The 24,316-nt window shown below is 38.5% G+C and overlaps 1 protein-coding gene across 6 annotated transcripts in view; it reads left to right on the forward strand.

The window, feature by feature from the left end:
• The window catches only part of epb41l5 (erythrocyte membrane protein band 4.1 like 5), a 45,625-nt gene extending 21,985 nt beyond the window's left edge, over positions 1–23,640 (forward strand). Inside the window, exons 14-26 of one of the 6 annotated variants that reach the window (XM_042494251.2) lie at positions 568–586; positions 1,564–1,603; positions 2,649–2,767; positions 11,253–11,398; positions 12,698–12,795; positions 12,939–13,073; positions 13,892–13,959; positions 15,089–15,211; positions 17,082–17,163; positions 17,634–17,717; positions 18,907–18,969; positions 19,263–19,402; positions 20,722–23,640. In XM_042494251.2, the coding sequence (XP_042350185.1) occupies positions 568–586; positions 1,564–1,603; positions 2,649–2,767; positions 11,253–11,398; positions 12,698–12,795; positions 12,939–13,073; positions 13,892–13,959; positions 15,089–15,211; positions 17,082–17,163; positions 17,634–17,717; positions 18,907–18,969; positions 19,263–19,402; positions 20,722–20,791 (1,187 nt within the window). In that variant the 3' untranslated portion in view covers positions 20,792–23,640. The remainder of the gene's footprint in view (positions 1–567; positions 587–1,563; positions 1,604–2,648; positions 2,768–11,252; positions 11,399–12,697; positions 12,796–12,938; positions 13,074–13,891; positions 13,960–15,088; positions 15,212–17,081; positions 17,164–17,633; positions 17,718–18,906; positions 18,970–19,262; positions 19,403–20,721) is intronic. The other 5 variants (XM_088083028.1, XM_088083026.1, XM_088083027.1 and 2 more) reach the window with 5 other exon arrangements.
• Positions 23,641–24,316: the final 676 nt, after the last annotated feature.

A 24,316-nucleotide genomic window follows, 5' to 3' on the forward strand; every position in this document is an offset into this window, starting at 1 on the left:
GAAAATACTGCCTACATACAGAGCATTAAATATAAAAACTTACAATATATGGCAAAAAAGCACAAATTCAAGCACTTGTGTATCTCCAAAGCTGTTTGGCATCTCACAGACAGGCGGCCTGCACACGGCATGCTTTTGTGTGCTAACATTTTTTTCTGACCCAGACGTTTAGGAGATTTTTATCATAAGCTGAATTATCCACAGAGGTCTCCTCCTTTCCAAAACAACAGACCTGACAATTCAAACTGGTAAAAACACTGAACAAAGCAGTTTCACCATACAAATCACTATATTTCTGACGCCAGTGTTTGGTCACCTGTTTTTCTCTGGATGCACGATCTAGATGTTCAAGAGGTTTTAATTTAGGAGTTGAATTATCCGCAGAGATCTCTTCCTCTCCAAAACAAACGGACTAGGTGTTTTAAACCGCTAGAAACACTGATTAAAGAAGTTTCACGTTACTAATCAGTAATAAACATCACCAACATCTTTGCATTCTTTAAAGCATTTGCATTAGTTTATATTTTCAAACTTAACACTTACCGTTTGTTATTTGTGTTTTCACAGGACCATTCCATCCCCAGGAGTAAGTACATTGATATGAACAATGTGACTGTGCCTTTGTCTGATTGTACAGCTTGAATTTTAGGGTGATCACATTCACACCTGTTGATCGGTGTACAAATTCTATCTCATTTTATTTATTAATTTGTAGCACTGTTGCAGTGTAATCCCGTTTACATTGTCTCATTTGTGATAAATGTAACAACAGTGGAAGGGCTTGCACTGCAAATTGCTTAGTTATGTGTCACATAAATGTATCTATGGTTATCAAGCACTGTTGCTTAAAAGTGCTGTGACTCACGCACACACACACACGCGCACACACAGTCTCTCTTGTAGTTCGATCATAAGCCTCAGCTGTAATCTTGTTACAGAGGAAGCCTTTTGTTTTAGAGGTGTGTGTGTGGGGGCTAAAGACGTGATGTCACTGAAATTTAAAGCTGCCATGGGACCAGTTGGTTCAGAGCATTGTGATGATAAATGCCCCTGTGACTTTTCATAACACCTGATTGGATGCTGTGACAATTCAGGTGGTTACAAGGCAACACAGCATTTACAATATTTGAAGCTGTGTCTAAAGGATGTGGCACTGCCGCCTTAAACAAGGGTGGGGATTTGGAAAATGGCTCATGGATAACCTGGCAGACTTAAAATAGGAAGAGCGTAATGGAGTGTCATAAATTTAACCAAATTTGCTCCAAAATTGGGTTCATGTGTCATTGCCTGAAGAACTACAAACTGCTCGGTGTAATTTGGTGTTCATAGGGGCTGTTCAGCCAAATAAGCATTAGCATTGTACTCTTTGTGAAAGGCATTGTGGGAGGCTTTCAGAGTCCCTGGTTTATTTTTTGAGTGTTCTTGAGTGTCCTTAAGTGTTCAGACGACACTGGAAACCACTTTAGTTATTTACAGTATAAACCTTTATACATTCTTTTGAATTCTTTAAAGGGGCTTGCTATTGATTCTTTGAATAAAATGTGGATTTCTGTCTTTGCTCAGGTTTCTTTCCTCAGGCAACGGAGTCAGCAAAGGTAACAAGGTGAGGAGCAAAACTGCTATGTGTATTTTAATCCCTCCTATATTATACAGGGAAACAACACTAAGCAGAACAGAAGACTGAGACAGGTTTTTAACTCAGAACTGCAGGGTCCCCACAGCCATTGAAAATCTGGGAAAGTCATGGAATTTCACAATCAGATTTTCCAAGCCTGGAAAAGTCATGAAATTAGTAAAAATCACTTTAAGTATGGGAAAATCTTTTGAACTTGAATGTGTATAATACATGCAATAACAACAGTTTAACATAACAGTGGATTTATTTTCTGTAGCTGATGACATGACATAGTTTTAAAATGCGTTGACATGTGACAACATTTTGGTTGTTTTTGTTATTTTGTTCAACAGCAAAGTTTCTTCATTTTCTCCCAGCGTTCTGTCTCTCTCGTCATGTAAGACCACAAGACACGTCAAATAATTTTTTAAGCACTTTTGGCTTAGGGAGGGTAGAGCATTTTTTATTTATTTTACTGCTAATTTTTAAGGATGTTGTCTTGAAATTTTTTTTTTCTTTTTGTAAAAACAGCAAATATTATTGGATTTTCAATCTTTAGAAGGTGCTGAAATCATGTTAGAATGGAGTTTAAATAATATGTGTTTGACAAATGCTGAGCAAGTGGGGCTAGAAAAAAAAATTTTGGGAGGGGGGTCCTTGAAAAGTCATGGAAAAGTTTTGAAACCTTGTCCATGACAGTGTGTGGAAAAACCCTGCAAATGAGACCCAACAACAAATGAGAATCAAATTACAGGGAAGGATACAAGAGCAGCAGGTCTAGAGGTATTCACATAGAGAACAAATAATTTATTTGTAGGAGCAGATACATTTGGCCAACTCAGAACAGCTTCGGTTATTAACTGCATTGGCAAAATTAACTTACAATGAAAAGTTAAATGATAGAAAGATAATAACTATATATTTCTTTTTTCTTTCATTCCTTCTCGAAACATTCTCAGTACCTTCCAACCTCATCCTTCTTTGTGCCCATCTTACTCTTTAACACATTTTTTCTCATTCTGTCTGCCTTCAGTCTTCTCCCAGTAGAGGTGCCTGGTCAGGTGTGCCTGTGGTCAGCCCGGTAGCTGCTTCTGCCTGTGCACCGATGGAAATCGAGGCTCTACCCAGGAGTCCTGGAGGAGAAAAAAGGAGGTTGGTACTTGATTCAGAATTGTGTTTTTTTTGTTTGTTTTTTTTTTACATATGCGTGTTTATTTATTTTTTAAGCTCAATTTTGACTCAGTATGTGTTGAAATATGTGCTCCTGCCAGCTGTATTGTAGCGTATTAGAGAACAGATGGCTTGGAGCTTTTGGATGGATTGATATTTTTATGTTAAATGCCAATTAATTGTTCAGATGGCAGTGGCAGCTTACAACGGTGCTCACTCATGGTGAGGGAAACAAGACCAGGTTAGGAAAGGTTATGGTGGGCCTACTGATCCCTATTGGGTGCTGAAGGAAGTGGGTGGATAGCTAGGTGTGTTTTTCACAGTCTAATTCCATGAGAGTGGCTTAACATGGCTTATCCACTGACCCTGATTTGCTGTGACCAGGGAAGAAGGAGTGAAGAAGGCAGAGAGAGTATTTTTATGTGCAATTTTCTATTTGTGCCTCCCTGTCTCTTCCATCCTTGGCTCTTCTGTTTCCATTTTTTTTAAGTTCCTGCTCTGTTTTAAGTTATTATGTGCATGTGACATGTACGTAGAGGTGTTCTCTGAAACACGATGGCCTAAAGGAAGGAGGTCCTTGTATGTCTGCAAGCATGTTTGTGTCGTCGTAGAGTTCAGCACATACCAGGAGACTGTTATGTAGCAGTGCAACATTCAGGCAAGGTGGCAGATTCAAGCTCAAGAAAAATGGACTGCATTTCAACAAATAGGCAGTGAATAGATGAAGTAGTAGACATACACTAAGGATTTCTCCTGCCAGACTTCTTCTTAGTACCACCTGTATAACCTTTATTTTATTTAATTTTTAGTTCCATAGCTTACTGTTTTTGTGTTATGCTGTATTTTTTGGCTTTCACCTCTGAGCAGTGTGTTTGTATACATACAGGTGCATTTTTTGTTTGGGATAAATCTGGTATTTGTGGCTGCATTTTCATGTCTTGTGTGAAGCTTGTATGTGTATGAATGTACAAGCAAGTGTACATACAATTATGTACGCACCGTCCTCTTTTATAAACCTGCACTGTTCCCCTGTGTGTTCCAGTATTAACATGTACTGAGGGCAGATTGTTCCTGTGTGGATGCAGGCCAGGTAGGTACGATCAAACACTGAACCTCGCCGTTGCTCCAGCTTTAACCAACCAACCGCTATGCAGTGTCGGGCTTTCTGACTTTGGCTTTGGAGAAGGGTTTCCTTGCGATGGGATCGTCTCCTGATTTGCTGTCTGTCCACTTTTGATCAGCATGAAATGCCAACCTAATCGGTGAAGGAAATTATGTGATAATTTTTTTTTTGGATGCTGTGCTGTGATGTAGTTTTTGGCATCATGAATCATTAATGTGATTTCAGCTTTGGATCTGTTCAAGAGGCAGTGCATTTCAGTGTGTAGATGTCTTTACTTTCTGTCATCTAATGTCATGCTGTACATCCTCTCAGACACCTGCTGCTCTGTAAACCATTATTTATCTTCTAAACTGCGAAATGATTCCAGAGATATTACAACAGTATTCGAGGATGAGTGCAAGTATGTTTGCCAAAAAAGCTTGTGGCCAACATAAATAGTAATGCTAAGGACTTCCCAAAAGACATTTCAGGTTACATGCTATTGTCCCCCATTGTAAAGAGTAGGAACTCTTGCTTCCTGATCAGACTAATGTGGCTTCAGGGGAACAAAGCTAATTCAGATTTACAGCTCTTGTTGATCCTGTTTCTTGTAAAGTAAATTTCTGGTCAGTGGTATTAAGAGGATTGCCTGTCATTAGAGCAGGGACCCTTATTTCATTCATTTATTATCCTGAAAACCAGGATGCACAGACATGACTTTGGATACGGCCAGTGCACTGACAGACGGATGACCTATTACCATTTATTCTGTATCCTCCTCTTTTTGACTTTGTTGCTTGAAGGGTAAACAATAAATCCCAAACCTGCAAATATTTGTAATTCAAAGGTGGCAGTGCCCTTGCGACATTTAACTTCCCAGTTATTGTCAGTCTTAAGTGTGTTTAAACAAGATTAGGTATAGTCTAACCCGTTAACCCATCTGCAACTAAACTGCTTAACAGCCATAATTGTTTTGTTTCTTTTAATCAGCATTGCGATGCCAACTTGCTTGAAAAATACATTGCAAAAGACTGCAATATTGCACTTTAAATATGGTAGCAACATCTTAAATTACATTTTCTGTAGGCACTATTTTGTCTGCTACGCACCGTGCTGTTAATCATCTGGCCAATCACAAAGCACCAGCCGTTAATGGAGCTTCCAACAATAAAGAGGGCTAGTAAAAAGTTACTTAGAGTCACTAAACAGTCTGTCTGTCAGTGTGTTGCTTGATTGGGTCAGTGCTCAAAAAATGTTATATCATAAGAAAATTAACATTATTGCACATTTCCTCAGTGCCGCTCTAATACCAACAGAACTAGTTTTGTTTTGATCAGACCTACCAGGCACAGGCCCACATTTTTCCGTATTGGTCCAGTGTTCTCAAGGCAATGTTGTCAAGTCTGAAGCAGCTTATACAATGATAAACAAAATATGCTTCACCAACACTGACACAAGCTCTACAAGTTCTTGTGTATTTTATCAGCACAAGATATTACACCTCTGAGTTGTTGTTTGCTGTCAACCCATTGCAACTTAGTGAACAGCAGGAGGATTCTTTGAAAGAGACTGTACCACTAATACTTCAGACTATCCCCTGGTGCTCTTTCCTTTCTCCTCCCACTCCTTTCTCCCTAGCTTTTAGTACAATGTCACTGTCGAGTTTGCATGGAGCACTATAACCCCTAGCTGTTCTCCTGATACCAGGAGCCATCAATCTCCTCTGTCTCTCTGTCTGTCATTATCCAACTTTACTAAGCACATAAGAGAATAAGCACATATGCTTAAACCAATCGCACATACATGCACATGTGATAATATAATGCAAATGTTAATAAGTGGAAACAGTTATGCCTGATTTATGGTAGGGCGCTCAATGCTTTTGAAGTGGGCTGCTCGACAGAACTTTAAGAGTAGTGGGACTTTTTCAATTTATGCCTTGGTGACAGGTTTCAGTCATCTCCACGGTAAGCAGAGACCCCTTTCATGGTTTTGTTTTCCAGATCTGTTACTGTCACTGTTATTGAAGTGTAATCTGCACAGATAGGTATTTAAACCACACAAATGTCCTGCTGTATATTTGTTTTTAATTTATCAACCATCACATTCCTCTCACTCAGTACGCTGGGCTGGGAAAAATCAATGAATCTATACACAAACATACTTGATCTCTTCCTGTGGTCCTTGCATGAAACCTTTTTTGGTTCAGTAAATGTCTCTCTGTCAGTCAGCCTGGTGAGGGCAGTTTTGCCGGCTGCTGTCCTCTCAGCTCTGCAGCAGCTGCTGCTGACAGGTGACTGTTTCTGTGGACAGAGATGCTGAATGCAGGTATTAAACTCTACGTTCTTCAGGGAGAAAATAGTAATAGTAGCAATCACATTGCCAGAAAAAATATGACATTATCTGTGATGTTACACGATTCTATAGGTGTGGGAAAGTTTCCAGTGACATTTTTTTCTGTCGAAAATACAAATCATTTTCTTCGAGCGACGCTTATCAAAAATGTCAAGCACACTACCATAAATTGGGCTTTTCTGTCAGTGTTTTTTATTCGGATGTGTACAACATCATCAGACAGTACCAAATCAAGGTGAAATGTTAACATATACTAATTTAACAATTGCAGTTGGAAACGTTTATGAATCTTTTAGATTCCTCTTTGAGCAATCAGCGAACAGCTGTATTCTTTCTACTGTTTTAAAATTACAAGTAGGTGTGTGTCTGTATCTGTTGCCCTCTCGCTGAACCTTTCTATGCTACTTCACTTCTCTGTTTACTTCTCTACCTAGGTATCATAAGTTATAGTCCATCATTATCAGGTTAGTGCCATTGGAATAAATTCATCACAGTTTATCCTCCATGGCCAAAAAGAGAATATTAAAAATATATATCAAAAGGTTAGCAGGAGATCATCTGCTGTACATCCAGTCAAAGATCACAGAGTTAGTCCGTTTTTTACAGTGGCAGTGAGAAACGTATACTCCCTTGCCTCTTCTGCTCCCAGTGGAGCTGTCATCATGAATAACAGCTTCCGGCTGGAGGCCTTCAGCACTGAATATATAAAACAAAGATTTGACATAAGCCATCAGACCTCTTGCTGGAGGTGCAAAGCCAGGTCACTGACGCTCCAGAGACATCCAGTCCACTTCACTTAACTCAAGTGTGTATGTCACAACACTTGTCTCAGCACACTTAAATGCACGCCAGAGCACAGTGTAGCAGAAGCAATGTGCCATAAGTTGCATGGCATATTCAGTTTCCTGACACTGCCGGGCTCATCGTGACCATGAACGCCTCATTTATTTATTCATGTTGTTTTATGTCCGCTAAAATAACATTTTTGTTATTATCATCAGTATGATTTCTCTTGTCAAGCTGTAGTTTAAAATGAATAAATGATTTCTCATGGCAAAAATCGTTAACACTCTTTAGCATGAAAATCCTCTGGGAACTCTGTTTCTCATACAAGCAAGGACAGTTAGCATGTGTTTCAATCATACGCAATGAATTACACTTGTTTCTGTTTTAGATTCATGTTTTCAGCTGACTCAGATTCTCTTCTGCTGCCCTCTGCTCTTCCTCTCTTCCTATTTTTCTGTTACTTAGCTGTTTCTTTCCCTCATTAATTTGCATACAATGTCCCCCGCCTTGTTGGTGTTTTCATTCACTGCTTCCCTTTCTCTCCCCCTGCCATTCTCGCTCTCTTACTCACTCGCTATTCATCTCTTTACATACCCCCTTCCCCTTGTCTTTGTCCCTCCACCCTGTTCTCCTCAGGTCTCCTCTTCCCTCCACCCTTCCCGCTCATGTCTCATCAAAGCTCCCCTACAAGGAGTCGGACCCATCCAAGGATCTGACAGCGGTCACCCTTTGTACTGACATGAATTGGACAGCACACTTTATAAATGGGAATGGCTCAGCAGTGACTCACCATGAAAAACTGATGGTATTTTGTGGTGGTGACGGCACCACATGGAAGGACAGATTTTGTGTGAGCGCAGACGTGCCTCGTTAAAAAATTCGTCAACACAAACAGCTCAAAATGTCACATATTCTGTTTAGTAACGCGCCTCACAGAAGGACACCTCTCCAAGCTCTCACACCTCTCTTTTCAATCTTTCATCTTTGCACGCTGCCTCCACTTGCCCTGTACCGTTGCTCCAGTGACAGTTCTGAAAAGTCCTCTTTCGCTTTTTTACCCCTATTTTCTCCATTTCGTTACCTTTTACAATTTGCTCATTCTGTCTCTCTTCTCTCATTTCCTTCCTCTGTCCTTCACTCTTAACCTCACGGTGAAACTGGCTGGTAAGATAGTATCGATGTGAGGCTGAGGAATTCAGCTCACTCTCGACTGAAGGAAACAATAAGTCACATAGTTCCTCGAGGGTTTTACTCCTAAGTCCTCTTCAGCTCTCATTGTCATTCTCTCAAAATTAGTTTTTTGTTTTTTTTATATGTCAACACTGCTGCTGTATCAATTAGTTCCATCCAATGATTTTTATGCAAAAGAAAATGTGATTTTTTTTCTTTCTTATTTGTATTTAATCTATTCTGCACATTTCATAGATTTGCTGCTCTGTTTTAAAAGGTAGTTGGATAAGAAGGTCAGTATCTTTAGAGATTTGTCTGAGAGGTGATAGCCTATTCTAGCACAGAAAAATAGAAGCAGGAGAAAAGAGATACTTTTACTTATACCCCTTTTACACCAACATGGAACCAGTTCATTCTGGTTCCTGCACTGAATTTTGAACATTTAAGAGCATGTTGACCAAAAATAAATAGGTTCAGAATCAGAAAAGTCGGTTGTCAGCTGGAAACTAAAATAGCAGTTTTTTTCTACTACTGTTTACTTTCACCAAGCATTGTGCAACACCCTATGTTGATGACACATCCTTGGTTACAATTGTTTTGTGCAAAACTGGTGGAAATGTGGGAAGGTTCACTAGATAGAACCTAGGTTCCAAGAATCCTTAAGAGAATGATTGCAAGAACTAGAATTTATTTGGTTGAAAAGAGGTTTCTTTCATAGATGCATTCCAAAAATCACAAAAAAAAGAATTAGAATCTGACATATTTGCACATTGTTTCTTGTATGCTAAACACATTTTAGACATGCTTAAGGAGCATTTTGTCTTTTGTTGGAAGTTAGCTCTTCTCCCCTGCTTCCATTGTTAAGCTAGTCTCAACGTATCCCAGACTCTGTACTTAATATCACTATAATCAAAGTGATACTGATCTTCTAATCCAACTTCTGGCAAGCTATCCAACAAGTATAATTCTATAAAATGTTCAGAAGTGAATCAAAATCAACATTGTTCATCTGTTTAATTGTTTAATGGCCACAGCTGCAGTGGTGAAGGCACAGCTGGGATGTTATTATGAAATGACCCATCCACCAAGGTGATTGTGGGTTTGGCTGATGTACAAAAAGCAGTGTGTAGAAGAAGGTGCTTTCTGAATGATTACCTACTCAGCTACACCACTGCACAGCAGTTGCTTGTATAGCTCAACCAATGAAGGTGATTTTCTATTATTGCTTAGTCAAATGTTTACAATATAACTTTGACCAAAGGATCTTTCTGAGCTTTTTGTTTAAAATCATTCCGGAGAATAAAGAAAGGATTGATCTTGATAAAGAGGAGACTGTTGCTTTATGTGTGTTTGATTACTGTAGGATACACACTGTTAGAGAAGGATTACAAGGCTGTTTGGCAGTATTGAAAATTTACTGATATTTTTGTATATTCTGTTGCTGTCACTCAAGTTGTACCATAGCTGTCGAACACTTAATAAATCTGATTTTAAAATGTGAGGCACAGGTGAGTGGGTTGGTAAGTTGTTGCTGCTGACTATAAAGCTCAGTAACAAAGGAGTCTGTACACCAGGCTACGTTGGGATTGAACATGACAAGATATTGGCTATAACTTTAAATGTAAAATGTGTAAGACTTACGTGGATTGGGTGGCGTATAGCAGTGAATTGCACATTGCATCCAGCTAAAACTTCTCCCTGTTAGAGTTCCTTCAGTGTTCTGGGTTTTTTACCGGGAGCTGAATTATCGACAGAAGTCTCTTCTTCTCCAAAACAAATAAATCAGGTGATTAAAACTGCTAAAAACACTGAAGGAAGTAGTTTCATGTTACAAATCAGTGTAACGAAGATGCCATTTGGCTTCTCGGCAACGGGTGTCTTGCCCACCACATTATATAAACAGCTCATTCTTAGATAACGAAAACATAGTCATCTTATTTTCAGGTGATTATACACTAACGAAAACACACTTACTCTTTTATATTTTTCATTTCTGCTGATATATCCCCCTAAATCCTACACACTGAACCTTTTATTGGTTTGGAGAATGCTTTGGAGAAGATTTATCACCTCCTCGTGAAATCTCTCAGCCATACATGTCTTGCATTTGAGTGTAAATACAATACTTGTATTGTGTTTATGGCCTACACGAGGGCTGGATGCATCCCTGATGTGTTTCTTTCATGGATTACTTAACATGTGGGAGTGTTTATATACATTTGGTTTGTGAGTCCTGAGGCAAAACATTGTACTTATCTCTGTGTGCTTTACAGTAGCTTCTTTTCACTCCAGATAGTTTATATAGTAATATATACCTCTCATGTTTCACTGTGTCTTCAGGCTACAGAAATATGAGGTAATTACTGGGCTGCTGGAAGAGCTTCCATCAAAATCCATGTATCAAATGTTTCGCTTCAGGTGGCTTTATTTCTAAGAATATTACGCAACTTTTTTTTCTCTCCACAAAAGTTATTGCCTGTTTTGAAGACTGTCCTCCGTGAATTCAATCATGCTTTTCTACCTCTTGAGAAGGACGTTTTTCCAGCGATGTTATGAAGAGCTTTTCTCTTTGGTCACGCAGATCCCATATCTTTTAGTGTACAGCAGCTGTCTTTGTACTTTGTTATATTCCTGATAACAAAGTGGAAGATGTATGCCTATATTTTCCAAACCTATTGGAGCAGCTGTGAACCTACATGATTTGTTTTATCCAGATGCTTCTGAACGTTTGTCGGAAAATACACATGCTTAAATCCATGTTTTTTTTGTTTTTATTTCTTTATTGTATCTTTTGTATGTTTTTGTTTATGGAAAGTTATTCTAAAATATATTTTGATATATCATCATGGGCCAGTTTAACATCTCTGCAGATTCCATTTATGTCTTATGGATACCGCAGGTAAGTTGTACAGCTGTATAATCCTTTGTTTTGTTGTAATTTTGGTTTAACACTTGCTCCTTCTCCATTGTTTCTGTTTACAGTTAGACAGAATTATTTTTAAACCCCCATCGTTTCTTTTATATCTTTTTCTTCTCTTTTTGCCCCATCTTTAGTTTGCCCATGGCTGCAGACCTGATGGAGACATGCATTGACGATGTCCTCAGGGCTCCTGTTGGTCCCTCAGCTGCGGACGAGGCTGGACCAAGCAATGCCTTTGCTGCCCCCAGCGTCTCCGGGGAGGATCATCTCGGCCTCACTGGTGAGACTGCAGAAAACCTAGCATGCCAAAATATTGAATTCATAGTTACAGTAAAAATTACTTGGGAAATGTTGCAAAAGGATATTGAAAATCTGGTTTTAGAAGCCTAATCTTTACAATAAGCCACTGTCATCATATGATTATCTCTACGTTGAATGAAAATGTATGAAAATGTAGTATAGTGACTGCGCGTCAGAGTATGAAACAACAGTGTTACCACATTTTCTGATGTTTTAAAACAAACATTTAACTAACATTAAAGGGTAACTGAAGTATTTTCCCATCTGGACCCTGTTTTCCTAATATTTTTGTGTCAAATTGACTAATGGGAACAAATATTTTTGAAATTGGTCCAGTATTTAGGAACGAGGCTGTAGCCAGCAGCAGTGAAACTAGCTACAGTGTAGTCCCTGTGGGAAATTTAAGCACCGTCAGTGTACGTCCACTAAAAGTGTTTGTTTTTGCCACTGTCAGGCTCAGGTTATTATTCTGTGTAGTGTATGACAATATTACAGAAATGATCCCTACAGAGATAGACCTTTTTTAAAAAGAGTAAAATCCTTGTTTAACTAGAAACACTCCTTATATCGCCATTGCCAAACCTACCACATTCCGTTGAAATAAACAGTAGTTTTAGTGTCTATAGTCAGCATATTTTCACATCTAATTTGGTAAATTGAGTTTGTTTTAACCAAACCACAATTGGTAATTGTTGGAAAAGTGAAAATGTGAACAAAGACAGCTTTTTTGAGTTGTATTTCACTTCTGGGAACTTGTAATGAAATATGTTTTATGATGATTAAATTAGTGTTTATTTAAATAGAGTCTGGTGGTTTTGGCAATAGTGATTTTGTGGTTGTTTAAAAGGTCCATCTCTGTAGGGATCCTTTCTTTAATCTTTTCAGTCCCTAAGAAAAACAATCCTGTCAGTGGTAAAAACAAACATTTTTAGTGGACATAAAGTGCACAGTTGCCCGGAGTGGTTACATTTCAACCTGTTTCAGTTCTGCCGACAGCATCAGTCTTGCTCATTATTAGACCAATTTCTAAAATTGACACAGAAATATGAGAAAAAAGGTCCAGGTTGAAACATTCCTAAGTTACTCTGTAAGTCAGTCAATGCTCAGTTCTGATGTTTTCAATGATAAGTACACAAACTTCTGGAGTATACTAAAAAGGGGGATGTAATAAATATCTCTTGTAATTTCAGTAAACTTTTCAGGTGTATGTTTTATCATGCATGCATTGAAAGATTAGTTGTGTGGCTGTGTGTTTTGGTTAAATGTTGCGTCTCTCCAGAAGCAGCAGCTCGTCTGAAGCAGCTGGAGTTGGAGAGCAGTCCGCTGCTTGGTACTCCGAAAAATAACATCAATGTTAATATGGCCATGAATAATCAGGTAGGTGTTCATATAATACTGCTTTCCATTTTCTAGCTTACGGAAAGGATAGCATGGCATTTTTTCTGGTTTGTTCGGAGGTCATTTTCTCTCTTTTTTTTTTATATATTATGTGTGTGCCCCATCCTAATGTGCTCCAACAGGAGGATGTGGTGAAGCTCACAGAGAAGTGTGGTCTCAGCAGTACAGGAAGCAGTCCAGTTGTCACTCCACTCTGCACCCCAGAGGATCTGAAGAGTAACATCCTGAAAGCACAAGTTGAGGCTGCTGCCCTCAAGGTGACACACACACACACACACACATACACACACTTGAGCAAACTGAATGCATTTTATTTATATAGTGACCACTGAAAGGTGAAAAGGCCAATAAACATATCTAGAACTGTGTCAAAGCAGTTCATGTCAAAGCATTTGGGAGCTTTAAGTAGAGGGACAACAGAAGTTAGAGGGTAGAATCATGGGGAATGACGTGCAAAAAAAGGTCCTCAGCTGGACTTGATCCAGTGAATGGAGCTTCATAGTCAGTGCTGCTATCCCTTTGGCTTATAACTTGAATTTAAAATGATTTCAACTTACTGAAACAGTTGTAAAATCATTGTGAAACTGAAGTTAGCAAATTGATCCATGTTTTTTTCCCAATCAGAAACCTTCAACCTTCAGCACTTTGGGTGGGAAGGGGAACTACAAGAAAAACAAGTGCCCTCTGTTGTTGACCTGGGTACACCCATTATTGATGCCTCTAATTGGTTTAGGAAATTAAAATAGTGCTATTTTCTCAGGTATATGAAATAATGTTATTCTGCGAGGGCCTCAGAATTTCTGACATTCAAACCAACCCTTTTAAACTCCTAACAGTGTGGCCTTTGTGTTGCAGTGAAATTATATCATCACAAGTTACAGAATATCAGAATAATAATTTAGAACACATTCGTGTAAATATAATAACTGTGATGGTAATTTGCTCTCAAGTGAGATGTTCCCCACCTCACTGTCCGTCTATCAATCCAGTTATCTCTCTCTCTCTCTCTCTCTCTCTCTCTCTCTCTCTCTCTCACACACACTCTCTCTCTCTCTCTCTCTGTTCCTATGTGCAGGGATCCTTGGAGGAACATGTCATCATTCTTGGAGATAAAAACTGTAACTTGCAGGAGGCCTCTGCCAGGTAAGACCACATAATGGATTTATTGCTTGCAAGTACAAATCTGCACATACAGTACAGATGTGTAATGCATGCATTTGAGAGAAAAATCTACTGTTCTTTTTTTTTTTTTTAAGAGATAATCGTTAATTCCAAAAATGAGAATTCAATAGTAAATTATTTTCTAAAGATTCTAAATTATTATCTTGTTAATTCAGGAGAAACAGAGTAGATTTAATAATAAATTATAATTATAATTAATTAATAAATTAATTAATTATAATAAATTATAATAATAATAAATTAATTGTAATAATAACAAAATACAGTAAATGAGTAAACAAGCAAAATTCACATTACAGGTTAAAAAATGTGACACCTCTAAAACTAAATTTACAAGTGATAATAAACAATGAATGTGTGTCTGCTAAGGCTTTCGAAAATTTTATCAACCATGCAGAGTTTTTTTGTTTGTTTCATCTATGTGTTTTTGTAAGCACCATACTGCATTTTTTTTAATCTCTTCTTTCAAACAGTCAGTACATTACAGTCAGTCAGTGTGCGGTACACATGGACAGGATAAATCTGTTGTCACCCGTACTCCATTGTCTTGAAACTGGGCCTCCTCCTCCATCTTCCTGAGTCATGCCAACTGTCAACACATTGTCTCAGCCAATCTGAGCGCTCCTGCAGCCAGAGCTGATTAACCACTTGAATATTCATGAGGATTATTAACGTAGCTCACAACATTACATCACCTACAGCTCATTCTTACAAGCAAGGCTTCACAGAGTGTCAAGCAAATCCCTGTGGCTGCACTGTGTCACAGGCAGTCAGTGGCTCTGGATGACTTTAAATTTAGTAAATACTGTCTGGAACAATACATTCTTACATACATACATATACATAAATTCCTGTTCTTATTTTTAAATGCCCTTTTTTCCATCTTCCTTCACTGTGTCTCATTCAAATGTTGATTCATATTGAATTTGTTATTATAAAAACAATTAACTCTGTAAAAGTATCGATTTGATTCAATCTTGTGGGTTATGTTGTTTTTTTTTCTTTTCCTTGAATGTTTTATGCAAAACTTGTAGATTAAAACACACAAAACCCCTGTTACAAAACAAGAACATGTATTGTCTGTTTCCAGGTTGAAAGTGCGCACCGGGCGAATGGGTAGTAACTCCTCTCTGTCTGTCAGCAGTCGCCCTGACATCCAAGACTCCTGGGATCTGCTCAAGCCAGCCTCACTGGTCTCATCTACAGGGGCCAGGTCAGTCTGTGTGTCTGTATGTGCTAAATGTTCCTTTTTTTCTTCCTAAACTTTGTCTGTGGAAAGTAAAAACTACACTTTTGTTTGTTTGCCAGGTAAATTCTGTATTATTCCCACTGTGTCTGCAAAAGATAGAGAAACCAGAAGAATAGATCAGCAAAGAAGGGAATCTTTAACAGTTGCTGCAGATTTTTAATCCTGCTGAGAGGACAAAGATGCACTTTACATCTGTATTTTTCTCTCCTCTCTTTTATCTAACTGTAAGTCCAATGATAAATTTAGTGAAAATCATCACTTACATTTTATTCCCTACAACAATGTGTGGAGCTGAATCAGATCAAACAGTAAAGCTAGGCGGTGCTGATCTAATAAAAAAATCAAGATTATGCTACTGCACGGTTTCGCCTAAAATGTTTTCAGGAACATATTTTAATGCCCTGTTTAACTGTAATAGTGAGAGTTTGTGAACAGGAAGTTGGCCCCTTACTGCTGTCTGCACAGTGAAAACAGAGGCTGAAAAAACAGAGATCAAATGGTAAAACTATGCAGCTGGGATCACATATAAACCAAGATTCTGTTACTGTGTTGCATTTTCAAGTTTTCGCTTACCCGTTGACAGTAATGTGAGATCCTGTCGGTAGCCATCGTGTCGAATGGACCAGGTGGCGTTACGACATCCACCACCACCACATCCACCAACAGGAGTGTTTATTGGTCCGATGCACTCTGGTAGTTGTAGGTTTTCTACTTTTTGAGCATAAGCCAGTGTCACTGTTCTTTTTCTCTTTTTTTTTCTCTGGTCTTGTTGCACCTATTATAAATTTATTTTCTGTCTTTCTAATGCATAGAAAGCCTAGTTTTTTGTGAAGACACTCATATTGTTGAAATACTAATTAAGATCCTTCACACATCGTTGTTAAAGTCGTAACTCATTACTATATAGTCCATTTTAGGATATAATAATTTGATATATTTGACTGTGCCTATAACTCTAAACATACCTTATGTAATGATTATGTTAACTTAACCTGCTTCAGCTTTTAAGACCCTGAGAGAACAAAGAACAGGCTTTGAGCATTCAGATTGAAATAAGAAGAAAAAAAGAGAGGATAGAAAAAGTGGTATCAAATATACTCTTATACTTACTGTATCTTCGCTGTATAATTTTACATAGGCCTATGCTTCCCAAACAGAAAATAAAACAAGTTTGCATTCTCCGGTGGTCCATTGGGGACAAAGATGTTGCTTGTTCGCAGTAGTGTCTGCTGACATCTGTTGGCGTGTTTGAGCAGCGCGCACGCCTGTGTGTGTATGTGTTTGTTTGTGTGTCTCTGGGTGTGTTGAGTCACATGACTTGAGTTCTGCCTGGATACTGCCGGCATCTCTGCTCAGGTGTTTACAGTAGGATGACACAAAAATACAGGCACACACAGACGCTTGACCAGACAATTCACAAAGGCTGTACGGCCCCCAGGCTCATTGACGCAGGAAACACTCACGCTATTTAGGCTGTTTTTCTTCTAGAGTCTGGAGAATGTAGACTCATGCTGTGCTGAAACCACACAGTGATTAATCAATTAGTCAATCAGAGAACATCAGGCGAGAACAATTTTCATAATCAACTAATAGTTTCACTCATTTATGTAGCAAAAAGCAAGCTTTTCTACAACTGACATCACCTTGGGCTGTCTGATTGCCTCTGATAATATCGGGATGTCTTTAATCATGAATGAGAAAAATATAAAATATGTTTTTTAACACTACTGTATCTCAAGGATGAAGGACTTGAAATACATTTCTGGTAATGTTTCTGATTGGAACATAAATCTAAAATTCTGTGCTCACTTTTTCTTCTTTTTTTTCCGTCCAGTGCAGAGAGGCTCGCTGAAGATTTAAACTCCTCTGTTCCCAAGATGCCCTCTGAGTCTGCCACCGAAAGCATGGCACCAAAGGTAATATGATTATTAATACTTGAATTATGTGGTGCATTTACATTTGCTACCATGGAAATAGTTGCCAGGGATCCTCATACTCATGCACACAGTGCTTTCTGTTATTTAAAGACCTGAGAAAAAATGCTGTTCTACTGGAATTTCAAATATGTAAGAAATAAAATTTAATTCATAATATGTTTTGAAGGCACAGTTACATGTTACATGTCCATCCTTCTATCCATCTGATCTGACTCAGATAGAAGTAATTATCATTCAGAATGAACTGAAAGGTGATGATACCAGTTGATCTACATTCCTGTCTGTGCTGACAGGAATGAAAGAAACCCGATGCACTTTCTCACACTGCTTGTTTAGCTCCTCTCTGCTTTACATGTCATGTTGAACGCAATGTGAACACATTGTCTCATTCAGATTTTGTATAGGTTTGTTTGCATGTTGTGGTAAAGAGTGTTGGTGTCGTTCTGCAGGTTATAGCAGAGGAAGTTGACCTGCAAAACACTGTCGCCCCGCTGTCTGACAACCTGATCGATTTCACTGATCCAACCCCTGTGGTAAGACTTATTCTACTGTGTGTGGAAAAATTAAGCAAAACACTTTACTTAAATCAATTTTTGACTTTTTTTGTGTGTAAATACCTTTGCACAGCGACAGGCTTTGTGGACTTGCTCAAGAACACGAAGTATATTGGCCATAGAGAGCTTCAGAGATGACATTCTCTGTAGGCCGACGCAGAAGTTAGCGTCTCCCGGGTTCTCTTGTCAAAAACCTAGTCAATTTTTTCCGTTGGATTTTTTATTATTGCAAAAAGAAATGGTGTGGAAAACAAAAGTTTGTGATACTTAGACGATTTGTTTAACAGGGTAATACTCCCACACAAACACCACTTTTGTGATTTTTGAAGCCAAAATGCAATTGCCAGAAGTAAATAGATATTGTTAGGTCATAAACAAAATACACAGACCATATTTCAGGCTTCTAACCAAAAATGCATTCTAAAAAACATATCGACTTTGAGATAAGGGCACCAGGAACACTGAAACACTAACTCATTTCCAGGTTTTAGTACTCTTTCCTGCACCACACTATTGTGGTTCAGTGTGAACACATTTCCAACACTACCAGACTTAAGTATACCGTTGTCTTTATTTGAGACAAGGATAAAATGGAATGCTAGCGACAAGATTCCCATGGTTATGGAAAACCATGGAAAGTCATGGAGCTTTACAATCATATTTCCAGGCCTGTAAAAGTCATGGAATTTAGTAAAAATAATTTGAAGTTTTAGAAAGTCATGGAATTTTGTTGTTACAGTGACCTTCTATGGATAATCCTCCACGAAATGTAACATGATGGGAAATATATTTCCTTTAAATATCATGGGCACTTAAAAAGTCATGGAAAAGTTTTGAAATGTTGTCCATGAGAATGTGTGGGAACTCTATAGTGATGATGCTCATGCACGACATTTTTGAATGTATAGATTCATAAAGACACTCACACTTACATAACGAGAAAGAAATATGAGAGAGACTGAATTTAAACTGAAACTTAATCTTGTCCTTTTGTGTAAAGTAATTATGTAACTTTGCAGTGTTTGCAAAGCTAGGCATGCAGTCAGGAGTCTCTCGCTGTAATCCTTTGAAGCAAACCTGTATCAGTAACCTGGGGTCAAAAGTGGGTGAATGCATGAATAATGTACGGTCAGTTCAGTGTGACATTGTTTTTCTGAATGTCTTGCAGCTACCACCAGTGCAGCAGCCCAAACCTCTCATCACACCTCGCTGGATCATTCCTACATCTGCTGTGAGTGATCGACCTCTGTATTTGACTGTCTAACATTTCCCCAGTCACACTGTCTACCTGTCCATCTGGCTTTCATGTCTGCCTTCTTCCCCACAGGTTCTTCTGAAATGTTTTAGAGGGATTTTATGAGTACTTCATTATTTTAATTTGTGTCCAGTGTCGTGAATCTGGTGATATGAGGCTCAGTGTTTATTTTTCCACGTGCACTTGCATAGTTGCTGTTCACTTTGGCTGATGTAGAGGCTAAGTAGAAAATGACCTCCTTCCTTTTCCCTCATCCCCTTCTAATGCAGCCTCCTGGCGTCTTTACTAATGGCCTGCTCGACCTTGATCCCCCTGCTAAGGTCAACCCTCTTCTCCCTACAGATGGGGGAGCAGCTCTCACCTCAGTCCTCCCCCAGCTCGCTCACACACGTAACACCATCTCCACCAGGTAAAACTCTTCAGATTTGAACCTTAAAGCTTGTTTGTAAGGCAAGCTTGGTAGCATGCTGACCCCTGCTGATGGAGCAGGAAAGTGCCTGCCTGTAGCTGAAAGCAAAGAGTTGAAGACCAGCTAGCTGAATGACTTTGAATTCTTGCTAAGAAGTCATGAGCTTACTGTTAACTGGTCAGGAGGATACATACTTTTTATGTATTTCCTTATGCACTAAGCAAAATAATGTCATCGTCACTGAGAATTTAAAGTGATGTCAGCTAACCACTTCAGCACCGTACCATGTGGTGTATACTTTATCTCTGGTCCTTAACATAGCTGCATTCTGTGTTGTATGAATGCATCAATGGAATTATTTATTTTAAGTGCAGTATTTTTCATTACCCACATGTTCAGAACTTGTCAGTCAACATTACGGATGTCGGTTTTTTGCCCACTGATGTGAATCATTTAATATTAAGTATTTGCCTAAACTGAGTCCCAATCCGATACTTCTGTTATCCTAGATAATACGCACAGTATAATTGCACAGTGCACACCTCAGGCAAAGTTAATAAAATTAATCTAGTGTATAACTATGTCTATTGAATAGCTCTGCAATGCATTAATAAAACAATCCCTGCATCTGAGGTGTTCCTTAACGTTGTGTTTATTAATTTTTAGTATAAAGGATAAAGTAACAAAGCCTTTCTTTAATCTTTTTGACCTTGTCACTGTCTCAAATTAATGTTTCTGTCCCTTTAAGAAAGTATTCACCGGTGTTCTCTGCTTAGATGCAGCCTTTGTTAAGAGAATGAAGTGTATGGCCATCTGTGTGTCTTATGTGTGGATTACATTAATAAATTAGCCTACTTCTTTACTTGTGGGCCTTTTATTGCACATGCAGCGGCGTGGTGAGAGCGACAGACCTTGGTCTGTTTCATCTCTGTATGCAGTGAAACACCATGCTCCAGAGACAACTGTAAAGCACAAGAGACTCTCACACTGAGCTGAAGCAAGTGCTCATAACTTTGGTCAATAACATAAACAAACACTGCATTTTGCTGTCATTTACAGTGTTCGTTTTTTTACAGTAGAGTTAACAACAGCTACACTCTGCTTTGCTGTGCATCAAGGCTTTACAGCTGTAATAATACAAAGGATTGTATTAGGATCAATAAGCTTAATATAGCCAACCCAAATGAGTATAAAGAACACCTTGATTGACATCAGTACCGATCTTTGAGATCAGATGAGGACATCCCTTGTAAACATTTGTGTATGTTTTATGCTTTTATGAGAAAAGTAGTCTCTGATTCAGTCATTCTCCTTCACAGCACTGCGGATCAGCAACCAACCTCAGAGGATGGGGCCAAACCCAGAGGTCTCCTGACCACTGAGCTCTGATGGAGAAATGAGGAACATCACAACATTTGTCTCTGAGACTGTTTCCCAGCTCCCCACTTCTCACCCCATCACCCATCCACACACAAGCAAGCTGGGCCAGATGTGCTGAACGCTGAACGCTGAGGGCTGAGAGGAAACCAGGGAAGAGGCAGCTTACAAACACACTTGTACCCATTCTCACAGATTGCACACACTCAACTCACTACATAAGAAGTTAATAGGAATTTTTTGACAGTTTTTCATGATAACGTGACACAAAGCCTAATTTTTCAACAAATATTTAGTTCAAGTATTAACATCTTAAGAACACTTGTGAATCTCCTGTCTGAATTTACTGTCAGTGACCTGCCATTTGCTCAATCCATCCAGTCAACAAACAGAGGTCAAGCTGGGGCTAACTCAAAAAAAATCTTATGACACTGCAAGGTACGTTGCATGAAGGCATCCACCACTGGTGTAAAGGGTAGGTTGTTTCTTTTAGCGCTGCTTTCCTCCACCTTTTTCTGGCTCATGCTGTTTAATCACTGGTTCTTTACACCACTGGATTCTGTTACTCTGAGCTTTCCTGCACACTCACAGATGACACAGCACATAGAGGTGCTGACGTACACTGGATGACAGACTGAAAAGAAAGACAGACTGACTGAAAATGCTGATTCTTAGAGATAAACACGCTTGGACTCTTAACACACTGAAACACATGAATATGATACTGTCTTCTTCACTACCTGTGAAACTCTTCTGTCGGCAGCCACTGGATATGAAAAACTTCACTGGATTATCTTTGAGACACTGGACCTTGAAAGATTTCTTTGCAAAGGATGACAATAGAGATGATCTTTTTTTTCAGCTGATGTTTTTATCATCCTCCTACTTTTTTCTCTTTTTGATGTTTTAATTTGCCCATCGCAGCATTCTTGAATTCATATGTTTTGGTACCAGCATCATAAGGGACTGAACATCACTAATGAAAGTTTGCACCCTCTGTGTTCTGCTCTTCCTCCATTTATGTTCTTTTCATGGCTTTGAGTCAAAGGTGACAACGTAATGACATGAAGTTTAAACAATTTAAGATGAGATCCTAAACTTTGTTTTCACTTGAAACCACTGCTTCCACCTGTGGCAATTTTTCATTCATATTTATTTTAACCTCTAAATTAGCAATGTAAATGTGACAAGTGAAAGCAAGAGGCACCTCAGTTGCTATAGAAAAGTTAACTGTGATCTCCGTTTTTTTTATACCTAACTGGATATCTGAGTTCATTTTGGACAGTTGTAGACATGCTGTAGTTACTACCCTGCCTTATAGAAATGAATGTACTCAAATAGTCTCATCTGAGAATGCTGGAGACACCACAGTATGAAAAGTTTAACATTTTCTGAAAATCTCAATTACTGAAGTTTGAAACAGGAGAAAAACTTGTAAAATATCTTAAAGGGACAGTTCCCCTCCATATCAAAAATCCATATTTTTACTCTTACCTGTAGTGTTATGTGTGAGTTGCAGAGTGTTGGACATAGCGGCCATAGAGTTGTCTCTTTTCAGAAATCATGACCTAGTTACTCAAGATTATCCTTTTTGTGAGAAGTTTAATGTAGGAACTATTTTCTATCTACCAAACTACACCAACAAAACGGATCAACATGCAGACGGAAGCATGCATCTACCCATGAACGAGACAAGCCCCGAGGAAGACCGTCAGGCGCTGATGCAAATTTTACATAGTGGCCAAAAGTGGAATCAAAAGTGGTTGGTCATGTGATGTCCACTGGCCCAGAGACTCTTTTCCCCATTGACTCATATCGGGAAAGAGAGACTGTAAATCAGTGAAGGGCCCCACCCAATTGCTGTATCTAGACTTATAATATAGGATAATATATAATATGGAAGTAGAGGCTTATGCTCATAGCAACATGAGATGAAAACATGAACCTCCTCAGCTGACCTGCAACTGTAGCGAGCTCAGTGGTGCTCGGTGAAAAACTGTTTCTACATTAAACTGCTCATTGTGGATTATCTTAAGTAACCGTGTCAGGACTTCTGAAAAGAGACATTTCTGTTGAGTTTTTTTTTTTTAAATGTGCTTTCCTGGCATTTTGAGCACCACAAGCCAAGTGCCATCTAATTCACTTATATTGAAGAGAATGCAGACATCTCTACGGCCGATATCTCCAGCACCTTGCACCAAAACAATCTAGATTAATACTCAGCACTACAGGTTAGAGAAAAAATACGTATTGTTGATTTTGGAGTGAACTGTCCCTTCAAAAGCTGATTTTGTACATGTGATACTACATTTTCTGAGTTAAAATGAAGGTATATTACATTTAGTCTTAGATAGACTGGCAAATTCATTGACAGATCTCAATGACCCGTGTGTCGTAATCACTAAGTCTGGACCCTCATTAAGTTCTATCTGTTGTTCTTTCACTATGATTTTCATTATCAGTATTGAACAAGGGACACTGACTGTTTTACATCGTCTTCTTAGCAGTGACGGTTATTTATGCCACTACTCAGTGTAATGGAACAAGTATAACATGTTGTCCAAAAGTGTTGTAGCACACAGCTCTAATGTATTGTCAGTATAATGGCATCAGCAGGCTGTAGATATGAAGTAGATTTATATATATATTTTTTTGAAAATGATTCCGGCAGTATTGTTACTACACACTGAGAGGATTTCTGCTTTAAGCTGTTTTCTAATTACAAAGTAGGAAAAGTATTACTGATCGAACTGACTGGAACAGCACAGAGATTGTCACGTCTCAAATGCTATTTTATATAAACTTTTATTTTTTTTCTGGAGTACCTGATTATGATTCAGTAAAGCTTTGTTACAGTAGGAGTCAATTTGTTTTTCATTCATTTTTATAGTTTGGCTACTGTTGAATTGATTGGCGTGCACAGAAAGTTATTAGTGATTACAGTTGGGTTTATGCAAGACAAGACAATCTGATTTATTTCTTTGCTGTGCAGATGAGCTTTTTGTCTTGTTAAACCAGCTGCTGACCCAGATCACTTTGCAGTCCTGTTGAAAGTCAGCTGCTCTGTGAGAAGTTAAACTCTTGTATCTGTATCAGAAATGTAGCAATAACAACTGGCTCAGCAGAAGTTTGTGCATTTTAAATAAGTGATTTAAAGATCTATATCTGTGTGTATTCACAGGTTCACCATGTGTCCACCAAAGTGTGAGGGAAAAATCCACTTGTCAAAACAGTTCACATCTAGAGTTTAGTATCACCAGGTTAAAGGTAATTTACAAACTAATCAAACCTATTTTTCATATTCCCACAGTGACAATGTAACACTCTCTTATAAAGAATTGCTGGAAAAGTTATTGACAAACAGATGTGAAACCCTTATTCACTCCATTAGTTGACATATTTAGTCTCTGTTATTGATCATTGGTTCAGTTGCAAAAAACAAATTTGACAAAATTTCAGACCGCAGTATAAGATCTTTTTGCTTTTGCTCTGTACAGTATTGGTATTCACTGGATCAACCCAAAGTAGTTAGGACCG

Source organism: Plectropomus leopardus, chromosome 10 (assembly GCF_026936395.1).
Source record: "Plectropomus leopardus strain MGB_pleo_1.0 chromosome 10, ASM2693639v1, whole genome shotgun sequence".
Taxonomy (NCBI): domain Eukaryota; kingdom Metazoa; phylum Chordata; class Actinopteri; order Perciformes; family Serranidae; genus Plectropomus; species Plectropomus leopardus.